At 39.8% G+C, this 13,379-nt stretch overlaps 1 protein-coding gene across 2 annotated transcripts in view; it reads left to right on the top strand.

The window, feature by feature from the left end:
• Positions 1-211: 211 nt before the first annotated feature.
• Arhgef9 (Cdc42 guanine nucleotide exchange factor 9) overlaps positions 212-13,379 on the top strand; it is a 136,488-nt gene continuing 123,320 nt past the window's right edge. The window contains exon 1 of one of the 2 annotated variants that reach the window (XM_052171109.1): positions 212-452. In XM_052171109.1, the coding sequence (XP_052027069.1) occupies positions 423-452 (30 nt within the window). In that variant the 5' untranslated portion in view covers positions 212-422. The remainder of the gene's footprint in view (positions 453-13,379) is intronic. The other variant, XM_052171116.1, reaches the window with a different exon arrangement.

Here is a 13,379-nt window from a genome sequence, read left to right as displayed (position 1 = left end):
GCCCCACAATAAACAGCATATAAATCGAGAGCAGCAGGAGGGCAGGCAAGGGTGGCCGCTGCCTTACCCTTGGCGGAGGTTATTTCCCCTACATTCTTGCCTGCATCCAACCCCTCAATTTGCAAGCCTTGGAGGAAGACAAAGGCAGCTCACTGGGACCCCCTCCCCCAGTTGCGTGTTTCCTTCCTGTCAAGCCCCCCGGGAAGCTGCAGGGTGGAGAAGCACAGCCCGCACGCCGGCAAGAAACAACCAAACTGAAGGCTAGGTCAGGCTGAGGGGATTCGGCTGTAGAGCCGTGGAGGAGGGGAGGCGGAGGGGGCGCTGGGGCTCTCGCTTCTTCCAGCCCAGCCCTCCCTCCCAGTCAGCCCGCGACAACCCGCACCAGCCACCCGGCCTCACAGAAGCTGGACTTCGTGGACACCATGCAGTGGATTAGAGGCGGATCGGGAATGGTGAGTGCACATTGCTGTAGTTTTCCCTGCATGAGCCCTAATCCAACCCAACCTCCAAACCCTCGAATTAACCTCCACACCAGGAGCCCCCATACCTCTGCCCACCGCCCTCGCCACTGTCCTTCAGACACTAGTGAGCTTCCTGTAGCCATTTTAGGAGTCTTTGCTTGCCTGCCAGACCAGTAAAGACCCCTCCCATCCCCCTTGGCATCTTTACCACCCTCCGAGACTGGGGTAGGCTCCAGCTGGGGGCTAGATGAAGTGTCCAGGAACATGCCAGGTGTTACCTGGGATGTCAACGAGGCAAGGGTTTGACATAGGGGCTCTCTGTAAGCAGTAAAGCTCCCAGGATGAAAGCAGCTTGGCAAGGGGTTGAGGAGAAACAGCCACAAAGACAAGGATTGTAAAGAGCCTTATAGGAGAGCTGCATGACCTTCTTAAGTAGGATGTGTGTACCTGACACCCCTAGCAAGCTCTAGGGACCAGAGCCACCCAGGTGGAAGCAATCTGGGAAAGCCCTGCAAAGCATTCCTTGCCCAGGATGGTCTCACCCTGTCCACATTTAGGGCTTTGTCCAAGAGAGATGGCTACAGAAACCCTCATTCTCTAAATGGGAATTCAACTAGCAGACTCCCATCCACACGAAAGGAATGTGAGCTTTTGTTTGTACGTGTGTGTGTTTAGTCTCATTTTCAGTTCATTTTATGCCATAGTGATCCCTTTTATACCTGGAGACCTTGAAATGACTTCTCTTTGCAGAGGAAGTGGTGGCTGAATCTTGATGCTTCTCTCAATCAGCAAGGGACAGTCCAAGACTGGTTAGGGGTACTGGGGAGTGGAAGGCCACAATGACTTTGTATTCAGTACTGACTAGGGGTACTGGAGGGCAGTTAGCTGGGTTGGGTCAGCAGGCGCTGATGCCAGTGTCAGCACATACTTCTGCACTGCCACCCACAATCTGCAGCAAAAGCAAGAGCCTGAAGCAATTGGGCAGAAATTGATATTTAACTGCTCTTTTGTTCCCATTCTAAAAGGAAAGATAGAATCTGGTGTAGGTTAGGAATATATTCAGAGGAACCCCCCTTTCCCTTCCTCAGGCTCTCCATTTCTGTAGTTCTTAAAGGCATCTAGTTTATTTCGTTGAATACAAGGGCTTACCTAGTTCCTTTCCCCAGAACTCTCTCCTACCCCAAGGACCCACAAGGCTAAATCAAATGTTTGTAGAACCAGTAAAAGTTAGAGCAGGTAAAGATATTAGAGCGCTTGGAGTCCAGCCAGCATACCAGAGGACACAGAGAATGGGACAGATTTGCTCAAGGCCACAAACTCTTTGTAGGTAAATTTGAGTCTCCTGACTCTCCTTCACTGTCCTTCCTTAGTATTCCATAAATTATCATTTCAGATGGTGCTAAGAAACACAGAAAAGAATGAATTGGGAAAAGACCTTCAGTGGGAACAAATGCTATAACATTTGCCTGATAAATCCCAGCTTCAGTCATTTGTGGCAGCTGGGTCTGGGCGAGAGTTCCTTCCTCTTGCAAATATATTGACATGTCAATTAGACTGAACCATGAGTTGAAAAGATTAAATTGAGATGCCATGCAAGTAACTCTTCTGTGATTCAAACAAACAAACAAACAAACAAACCAAAAACCATTTCCCTAGTCACTTGCTGGAATTTAGAGGGATAATACACTATTATTTTAGCCGGGTTGGGTGGGGGAAAAACTTTGTCTTTACCACACTATTCATTGTTTGTTGGGAATATGTTGGATCTCAGATTTCTCTCCCTTAAATGAGATTATTAATGCCCATCAGCATTCCTTCCAGTAAATGTTGGGTAGAAGTTAACTAGTAAGCCAACTACTCTTGGCTTGAAACATACCCTAGAGTAATGGTTGATATAACCAGTGGCATTCTATTGAGTCAAAAAATGGTTTTTCTCTTTCTCAGCAGGTGTCAACCACATAAAACTTCTTGGTTAAGGACTCTGTACAAGGTGCATGCCTGTAATCCCAGCACTTGGGAGGCAGAGGCAGGCGGATTTCTGAGTTCGAGGCTAGCCTGGTCTACAGAGTGAGTTCCAGGATAGCCAGGGCTACACAGAGAAACCCTGTCTCGAAAAACAAACAAACAAACAAACAAACAAACAAGAAAAGGACTCTGTATAAGTCTACAAGTCCCCTTCTCAGTGCTGGGATTTTGTCTAGTTTGAACCTGTGCAGGCTTTATTTATTTTTTACTGTTTTTACCTTCATTTTTGTGGGTTTTATTGCAGGGGATGGGGAGAAATATGAAGTTGGGTGGGTAGGGAGTTGAGGAGTATCTGAAAGTAGTTGGGGAAAGAATATAATAAGAATGGTATTGTATGAAAAAAAATTTAAGTAAAAAAGTTAACTAGTAAGGATTTTGAGGAAGAAATAGGGAGTTAGATAGTCACCATTTTGTAATACAGCTCTTTCATTTACACTACACGTTGAATTTTTTTTAGCACATTTGACAGTTGTAAATTAATTCAAATGTTACCATCTAACTCATAAAATATTATTTAAGATTTCTATGGAAATTACTATCTTAATAGATGCAGGATGTTTAACTGTGAGTTCACATTGGTTGATAAATTGTTCAATATATTTATAGTTTCTGCTTGAAATGACAGTTGTCACTGAACTAAGAATTATGTCTAGAATGGGAAGAATGTTTTTCTTAGAGTCACAAGTCTAAGGTTGAGGGGCCTGATTCTTATACTTTCCTTACTATTCTCAGCTGTGAATAGCAGTACACTTATCTTCTAGGTGTTATTATAGACACTGATTTACTTAAAACATATTAGGCTATCTACTATGAATTTTCATGGATGTGGTACAGAGCGAAAAGAGCAGTAAACAAAAAAAAATAATTACAAATTAATTCTTAGGGAGCTCACAATCGAGTGGAATGGTGGGGAACCAGTCACACAAAATATATAATATGGCAAGACATGTTAAGAACTAAGAAAAACAGAACAGAGGTAAGAATGGTATGATATATTAGATCAGTTAAAACCTTTCTAGTTAAGGAATATGTAAGCAGAAACATGAAAGAAATGAAAGCACTTAATGTCCATATGCATGTTTAGAAGAAGACACTGGATGTTAGGGTCAACTAGACTGCATAGATCTAGATTCTGCACGAAAGCCTGATGTTACGGATGATAGTAAAGAAATGACCATGATCTTGTTCTTCTTTGCTTCCAGTGACAAGAGTATTCCTGTGAAACCAAGTGGAGGATGAGATTCTTCACTGAGATAAGCAATGCAAAGTGGAGTAGTGAGCAGCCTTTGGAGAAGGGTTAGAGATGGAAGATGGCAGCAGAGCATGAGTTGAGCCTACTGTTGAGTCTGATGTTGGGACAGTCTTGGGTCATAGCTCTCCAGGAAGGACTTGGTGATCTTCATATTGAACTTAGAGGACATTGGGAAACACTGTGACAGTTAAGGTTCTGACAGTAGATATGGTCAATTGTTAAATGGTGTGCAGGCTGAGCCTTTTCCTTTGCTAAGTTTCTTAACCAAGATCAGACTCAAATGTCAGAATGGAAATATGATGCAGGGTCAGGATATAATTAATTACCAGATGAGAATTGTTATAAAAGATTTAATACAGAATACGTACTGTGGACAGAACATGCAGGCACATTGTTAAGAGGTGGGGGGTGGGGATGACTATGAATGAATGTTGATGAATGGGGTCTTTTGTAGCAGTTGGGAGAAATTATTTATTCATGCCTCTTGGGCCATTTGTGTGGGATCTGTCTGAAAAGAGTTCAAGAGGTCAGCTCACTATTTTAGGCAGCAATATTTGTAGCATCACTTGTCCTTATTGAGACTAGCCATTCAAGGTGAGTTTCCTCAAGGAGCCACTAGTGTAATTGTTTGTATAAGACATCACAAATCACTGATTTATCTTCAAGAAGTTAGGATCCTATCTGCTAGAGAGTGGAGAATTTTCTTTCTTTCTTTCTTTCTTTCTTTCTTTCTTTCTTTCTTCCTTCCTTCCTTCCTTCCTTCCTTCCTTCCTTCCTTCCTTCCTTCCTTCCTTTCTTTCTTTCTTTCTTTCTTTCACCTTTTTGATCTAATACCAGAACTGACATATCAGCAAAGCCAAATAATAGATAAGGGAGTGAAGCTTTCTTGTCTTCTGGAACTGTTTCAGAACTTCTGGAACTGTTTCAGAACTGTGAAGGAGTGAGTTAGCATTTGGTGACCTGGTTAGCATTGCTGATCTGTCATATAGTCATAGGGCTATACGGCATAAAATGTTTGAGCAGAATTCTGGAGAGGGAGGAGTTAATACTGGTAGGAGCTTGAAGGCAGGACTGAAATCGCTTGGGGAGTCAATCAGTCCTTGGTGGTGGGAAACAGGTGTTGGTGTGGGTGGTACCATTTACCATTCCTGGGAGCTTAATGGCCTGTGATCTGGATAATACCAATCACAGAGCTAAAAACAAACAAACAAACAAACAAACAAACAAGAGATGTGCTATAGGAGCTGAGAGTCCAAGTCTTTCCTGTGAAACTTCCTAGGAGATATTTTTCTAGTAGCTGTGCAAGCGTAAGGGAGGATTGTCAGGAGAGATCACAGAAGAGTCATGGCTTTTTGGGCAAAGGAATCACATTCAAGTGAGATTTTGAGTGGCTTAGATTCAGAAAAGGCAAATGTGAGATTCCTTTGGGGTTAAGGGTTGGCTTTAAGACATGGGTATATGAGTGAAATGACAGTGAATATGTCCCAATTCAGTATAACTCGAGGCTAACTGATGACCCCTGCCCAGGAATAGTTGAAGAGGTCTTCCTGTAGAAACAGGTCTAACATGAACTCTCTGAACAGAGTAGGATCCTGTAAGATGGGAAAGGAATAAGAAGGGAGAGTGTATGGAAGTGTCTCAGAACTTAGAAAGGTAACAGAGTGAGTTTTGGCTACTTCCTGGGGTCTGGAGATGTCTGTGGAAGGGTTTTACTTAGGTTTCTCCAGAAGAGTAGACCAATCTCCAAGAGCCTCCTACAAATAGGGTGTTTGAGCTTCTTGTGGGTGGAATAGTTTTAAGTATATTCAGGTAATTGCACAGTGATAGGCCTTGTAGCTTGACCATAGTTGGAGACATTAGGACTTGATAGGATCCAATCCAGATAGCTTTGAGTGGCTTTTTATTTTGTGGAAGGGTTTTTAGAGTAGATCCAATCTCCAGGGATAATGTGAAGAGGTTATTTCTGGGAGGTGGATTAAGTCTTGCACTGTCCTTATTTTGATACTCAGTGACAACCCTGATTGCTTGCCTTAGTGATAATATATTGAGATAGATAATGAGTATCTGAATCTATTAAAAAGGAAGGGCAGACCATAAAGGACTTTGAAGGAGCTGAGGTGAATTATAGAGTTGGGAACCATGTGGAATCACAAAAGTGCACTTGGGAGAAGACTGAGCTAGACAGTTGAGTGTTGAGCAGAAGCTTAGAGAGATCTCTTAAGGGTTAAGATCCCTTTCTGTGTTTCCAGAAGATTGATGGTGCCAAGCTACATAATGCTTAATTTTAAGTGCTTCAGTCACTTCCTGAGGGATACTAGAAATGAAAGGCAGACCATTATTAGACTATAGGACCCTGAGGAAGCCCAAAGTGAGAAATACTGTTTTATAAGGACAGTGGTTACCTTTGAGGCCCTCTCTGTTTTAGTGGGGAATTCCTCTGTTTAATGATGATATCCAAAGAAATTAATAGGTATTTTAGTCCTTTGCATGGACATATGGGAAGGACATCATGGAGAGTCAAGCAGCTGGGCCCTGAGAGGATGACAAAGTTTGTATGTTAATATTCCCAATGCTACTTTTTTTTTCACTCATGTACATGTAGAGAAAGGGGTTTAGTGAGATCAGGGAGAACCAGCAAGACCGTAAGTGCATACTTTAGGATATTTAGGGCCCATGCCATTCCAGGGACCCAGTCTTTTGGCTCTTCCTCTGACCCATTTTAGGCCTCAAAAAAGGTTTAGCTTTATGATTAAGCTGGAGAAGCCAGTTCTACAAGACTCTGCCATAATCAAGAAGGTCCTCAATTGTTGCTTGGTGATAGAATTCCCCGGAGTTAAAACATTATCGTTATGGTTTCTAGAAAGGCTCCTTGGACTTGGAGCTAATCAAGTTCCAGGAACTAGACCCTTCCTTCTTTTAATAATGTTTTTATTTATTCTTTGATAGTTTAATACACTTTTTCTTTTTGGTTGAGACTTTGAGGGCTTTGAAGGAGAAAGCTTATAACTATAAAAGGCTGACTTTGAAAAAGTTAGGATTGTATTTTTACTGGAAGTCGGTTAGTCTTCATCTTCATGGTTGATTAATAAATCATCTACATACCTAGGAGGTTACTCTTAGGAAATTTATGAGAGGACAAGTCATTTGGCTAGAGTCTGTCCAAAGAAGTAGGGGCTATCTTAAAAGTTCTGAGGTAGGACAGTCCTTGAGTGGAAAGATTCTGCCACTCAAATAGGAAAGCAAATAGGAAATAAGAGTCTGGGTGGATAAGAATAAGAACGAAAACATTCTTTTAGTCTAACACTGAGGACAAGGAAGTACTGGAGGGGATCTGTCCCAAGAAAGTATTAAGGTTGTGAACTGTGACCTCTAAGTCCTGGAGCACTCTGGAGAAACTGACTGACTTCTTTTATTGCCAAGACATGTGTGGCATGGAGTTATAGGGTCTCAGTAGCTTAGTTAAGTAGGAATTTATAAAGGAAAAAAAAATACCTTTTTTTTGTGCCCCAGGCTTTAAAGAATATTGTAGCCTTTGAGAGAAATTGTTCAGAGTCTGTGATGGTTAATCTCAATTAGCAGCATGAAATCTAGAATCATCTGGAAGTGATGCCTCTTTGGTCATACCTGTGGGAGATTAGCTTGATTAAGTAAACTGAGGGATAAAGACCTCCTTATTGTGGATGCCACAATTCCCTGGGCTAGGATCTTTAGTGAGCACCTAAGAATGGACATATACTTTTAGGTGGAATTTGCCGAGTTATGTAGGTGTCTATTGTAAAGACTATAGGAGGACTTTTGAGGTTCCAGATAGCTTTGGGCCATGATGAGACAGGAAACTGTTGTGTCACACAACCAGGAAACCTATCATTTCTAGAAACAGGCCTTCCAGGTAACTAGGTCATAAATCGAGGGGGCTGCAAATTGGATAGGACCACACCCTCTGCTGCCTGGAGACAAAGGCAGGCTGTGAGCACTGTCACATACTTACCAAGCCCATATGTCTTATATATCATGTCCCACAGGCCACATATTAAACAGGCATATTGTTTTATAGAAATCTCTATCTGACTGTTCACCCAAGAATGCACTGGAACTTTGCAGATACGTGTTTCTAGTTCAAATCACAGAGCACTTAGGGTCATTGAACCTTACTTGGTAATGTAAAAGAACTGTTTCCTACTTCCTTGTGATGCAACACCTTGCCTTTCTGACCTCCTTATAAATAACCTGCAGAGACGATAGCTTGCGTTGTCATGCTTCTGGCATTGATAAAACTCTTGCCTGAAGGACAATCTGATGATGCATTTCTCTTTTTGTCCTCTCTTCCTCCTCTCTGTAACCTAAGAGTGACTTGTTGATGCAAGTGCCATAAGAGCCCCTAGAGTCTCAAAGAGATTTAAATGGACCTGAGATTTTAGGTATATGTCTACCTACAAGGAGGATAGCACAGCTAGATAGGACCAGAAAGGAATGAACATGGAGATCTGTGTCTACATGCAATTTTAAAAGGGTTAAAACTGAAGTGCTTGAGACTAGCCATCAGTACTCATGAGGAGGGCTGGAGACCTGAAGGTTGAACCTCAGAGGAGGTGAATTAGGCTGAAAAAAATAGTGTGGTAGCTAATAGAAAAATAATCTTGTTTCTGGCCACATCTAACGTTACATGAGGGTCTTCTACAGAAATGGAGACTATGGGACATTGTATATAGTCTCAGGGCCTCATCAGTCCTGAAAGGTAGGAAGGCTTCATTAGGTTCCTCATAGTTCACAGAGTTAGGACCATTTGTACTTTTTAAGATTTGACTAGAGCCTGAGCTCCTTGGATTTAGGCTAGCTTTCTCTCATTAAGGAGCACGAAATATTTTCCCCTCTAGTGTGCTCTTATTTTGCAAATTGGACATGATCCCAGGGAAAGCCTATAGCCTATTACAGAGTAGAGAATTTGGCTTTTTATTTTTGGCCCTTTTATTTCTGACCCTTTTGTCTCTATATCAAGCAATTTTGTCATCTAATTTCAGAACTTCCAGGGGGTAACACTGAAGGCTTTGCTTTCTGCAGGGCTCATATTGCATCCAGACCATTTCAGGTATAATGATCACCTTAGGTGTACTTGTGCCCAAATCTTAGACTAGAGATTAAGCACTCTGTAGTCTGCCAGCCAAATTTAGCCCACGTGTTAAGAATGGATTTTGCATTTTTTAAGTAGTTAGGAGAAATCAAAACGTATTATTTAGTGGCATAAGTATATGAAATTATTTGAAACCCAAATTTAAAGGCTTACAACACATTTTGAACCGTAGCCATAAGGCTCAAGAATAAGCCATCATCTATTTTCTGTGGCTGTTTAAGCAAAGTTGAGTAGTTATGACAGTGCTCATATGGCCCATGCTGCCTAACGTGCTTAGTAGTTGGCCCTTCACAGAAAAAAGAAATTGCACATTCTTGCCATAAAGCTGCATAGTTACTATGGATGTGCCTTAGAAAGATGGAGAAGGGACAGACAGGAGTCTGAGTCTCTCTCTCTGACTTATCCTATCATGCTGTTTACTTTAGGTGTTGAGTCATAGATTTAAGATTTTGGGCAAAAAGTTTTTGTCTATCTTGCATTCTCTGTAGCCACAACATAACATGCTTTTTATGCCGCAATATAAATATTACTCATTTATACATCATGAACTCAGGTTTGGACAGGAAGGATGCTTTCCTTAGGACCACAAAGCTATTCAATAACTGAAAAAAATGAATGTTCAGAAATAAGGTCCCAATTGACAGTACATTATCAGTGAGATAAATTTATTAGGGCCAAAAAAAAGAAGTTTATCAGTTAAGTACTAGTTATACTGAAAGCTATCTTAATTACTCTCACATTAGTCCTCACAAAGTGATTCTGTCTATACTTGTTGATTTGTTCATTTGTAACCTAATGCAAAGTTACTGATTAGATACTGACTATGTGTTAAGCGTTCTTCTGAACTATAGAGATATAGCAGAGAAGGAAACTGAAATGTATTCCTGTGTTTTGACTGTTTATAATCTAGTGCAGTTTGGAAACAAGGATAGATAATTTAAGCATCTTTTTTAATGTGAAAGAAATGACAGTATCAGATATCAAATGCTCATCTATCTGATGGCAAACATTTCTCCTTTATGTACAAGCTACCCACCCATGACCCTTGTACCCCTTATTTTATTATCTGTCCTCTTCACTTACACAACACATAACCATTCTTCCACCCATCCATCTATGTACATACTGATCCAGTATTTTATTGATCAGTTGTACACTTCTGGGTGCTGACAATATAGCATATACTGTCTTCCAACTTTTGTCTTAAATCTTGGTTTCAGTGACATAGTGTAACTGTTAAGGGCAGAGATCTAAGATCCAGGTTCCCTACAATCAGCTATTTCCTTTAGCCATTTATTGTTTGCATGGCCTTGGCCATCTCAATCCAGTCAATGTCTTTATCTTCATATTTGAGAATATAGTTGTAATACATTCATATTTTACAGTGTAGTTGTAAGGAAAAAATAAATATATATATATATATAAAGCAACTTGAACAGTGCCTAGTACAAATGAAAAACTACATAAATATTTTACATTAACATGAGAGTCAAAACTATCTCACTTGGCTGGGAAAGTCAGCTTCATATGCAGAGAATCATTGACTAATCATTTTACATTCCTAAGGGTCCTTTCAGGCCATACAAAATGGGGTTCTCTATATGTAGTAATATATAAAGATCTCTAAGACATCTATTTAATTGAAAAGGGGAAAAGTCCAAAATTGATATGTCAATATTTAATGACTCAATATGTTATCTTTTCTATGTCATGGATGCATGGCAAAAATGACCTTTATTTTGAATAGGTTAATACTTGTGTAGTATACAGATTTTAAACAATAATGGAAGAGTAGTTGAGTGTGGTGGTCCATGCCTGTAATCCAAGTACTCAGGAGAATTACTCCAAGTTCAGGACAAATCTGGTTACATAGAGGGTTCTAAGCCAGCTTGGAGTGCAGAGTGCAACACTGTCTCATAATGTGATGAATAGTACATCTCCCTTCTTTGCTCAAATCTGTTAACTCTGTTACTCTACCCTGAGGCAACTATTGTTATCAATTTCTTGGGTATTCATGAAGAAATATTATTTGCTTTAAAAAAACACATGTATGTAGACATACACACATTTTCCTTACTTTGCACATATAGCAATTTTAGAATTTCCACCTTTTCAATTAATTATATGTTTTGGAGGACTTTTGTCTATCACTACATAGAGCCTCATTTTGTATGACAGCAATAGATTCTTTTCTGTCTCATATTGATGGTCAATTATATCTGCCATTTTTTAGCACTCACTAACAACAGTGTTGCAGTTCATTTTTTAACCTCTAAAATATATTATTTATTCTTTGAGAGTATCATACATGTAAACAATATGATTGTATCATAATCATCCCCACTTTCTCATTAGATTTTTTTCTAAACCCTCCACCACTTTGTCTTCCTCCCAACTTCATGTACTCATTTTTTTAATTCCCTAAGTCCAATTAGTGGTGCCAGGTGGCGTGCCCTTGCTTCATTGTGACCTTGTAAGAGGACGTACAGGCACAGATAATTCCCTTTACTTCCGAAGTTTTGGTACCTGATTTATTGTTTATAAAACACTCGTGTTATGATTTGTTATACAATGGATTTTAATAGATGATTTTAAGGACAATGAATGTTTATCAAGCAGCTTGATTTCTAAGCCACTATTAGACTGAAGTATATAGGCCAATCAAAACATTATTTGAGTTATTTCTTCAATGTGCTAAAAATATTTTTGTTTATTTATTTATTTATTTATTTATTTATGTATTTATTCCAAACCATTCCTATACTCACTTTTTTACTTTTGAAATTACATTTCTCCTTTTCCTTCACTCCTTCCAAACCCTCTCATATACCCCTCCCATATGTTCTTCAAATTCATGCTCTCTTTTTTACATTGTTATTATATGCATATGTGCACACACACATACATACACACCTAAATATAACCTTCTCAGTCTATTTAATGTTACTTGCATGTATGTTTTATAGCTGACTATTTTGTCCTGGACAACCAATTGATGTCCTCTTCCCTGGGGAAGATCACTTCTCTGTCTCTCAGCTTTCCTCAGTTGCTTATAGTTTTTTTTTTTTTTTTTTTTTGCATGGTTGAAACCTTGTGGTGTTTGTCCCATCCAGTTTGGCATGCCCATTGTTGTCCTTGTTCAGCTCACATTTGAACAGCCATGTTGGTGAGACTGTATGCATACACCTCCTGACATTCATAGGAGACAGAGTCATAGCTGACTGATCTTTTGATGTTTACAATTTTCCCCGTTCTCCACAATGTTCTCTGAGCTTTAGGTGTGGGAGTGGTTTGAATATATATGTATATATGTATATATGTATATATGTATATATGTATATATACATACACATACACACACACACACACACACACACACACACACACACACATATATATATATATATATATATATATATATATATATATATATATATATATACTGGGCTGGGACTGGGCTCCATAACTCTGCATTTTGGTTTGCTGTGGTTTTCTGTGGTGGCCTATGTCTGTTGCAAAAAGAAGTTAACCTTGATGAGGGGTGAAGAATTGTCAGGCTAGACCCTGGAGGAGGGTGTGGAAAGTCTGAGTATGGAAGTGGGGTAGTGAAGGTAGCACTTAAAGGAGACCTATGGATGGATAGATTTATTTTTTATGAATATGAATATGAGTGTGTGTGTGTCCAAGGAATCCAGAAGATGGTATCAGATTGCCTAGAAATGGAGTTACAGATGGTAATAAGCTACCCTGTGGGTGCTCTAAACTGAACCTAGGTCCTGTGCATGAGCAGCAAGTGCTCTTAACATCTGAGCTATCTCCCTAGTCCTTTAAGGTGCTTTGATTGAATAGAGAAGAAATAGACTCAACTCGGGCTAAATTCCATCAGAAGTGTCAAGAAGATAACTGCAGAAGTCTGGGAAGGCAAAGTTTTAGAGGACTGGAGTTTGATTAAAAGCTGTATTAAAATTATACCTTTTAAGCTTCTTACATAGCAGATTTGCTGTGTGGTAGGTTGCTAGGAATTATACATGATGTACAAGGCATTCTAAACAGAAGATATAACATAAAACCAAGAATCTATGAAATAATATGCCACAGAAGTAGCTTCTGAATGTTGTGCTTCTCAGCTATTTGGGAAGAAGAATTTATTTTTATTCATAATTTTGGAAGTTTTAGTCTATAGTCAACTGGAGTATTGTCTTCAATTGATTCTATGAGGCCCTCAGACACCAGGGTGAGAAGTGTGCTTTACTTAATCTGCTGATTCATATGTTAATTACAGCCAGAAATACCCCCACAGATAAGCCCAAAATGATGTTTGAGCAAAAATTCAGGCACCCCATAGGACAGACACAGTAACATATTAAAGCATCACATAACCTCACTTGTCTTCCCACTCTGCTATGTGCACATGAGTAAATGCACTATAGCCAAGAAAGAACTGTACAAACAGTGCTACTCTTTACCTGTATGGGGAACGCATATTATTCCTGATAAGTCACTCGGGAGACAC

This window comes from Apodemus sylvaticus, chromosome X (genome assembly GCF_947179515.1).
Source record: "Apodemus sylvaticus chromosome X, mApoSyl1.1, whole genome shotgun sequence".
Classification (NCBI taxonomy): domain Eukaryota; kingdom Metazoa; phylum Chordata; class Mammalia; order Rodentia; family Muridae; genus Apodemus; species Apodemus sylvaticus.
The sequence above is the reverse complement of the archived record's forward strand: the minus strand, read 5'-3'. Positions and strand labels throughout refer to the sequence as shown.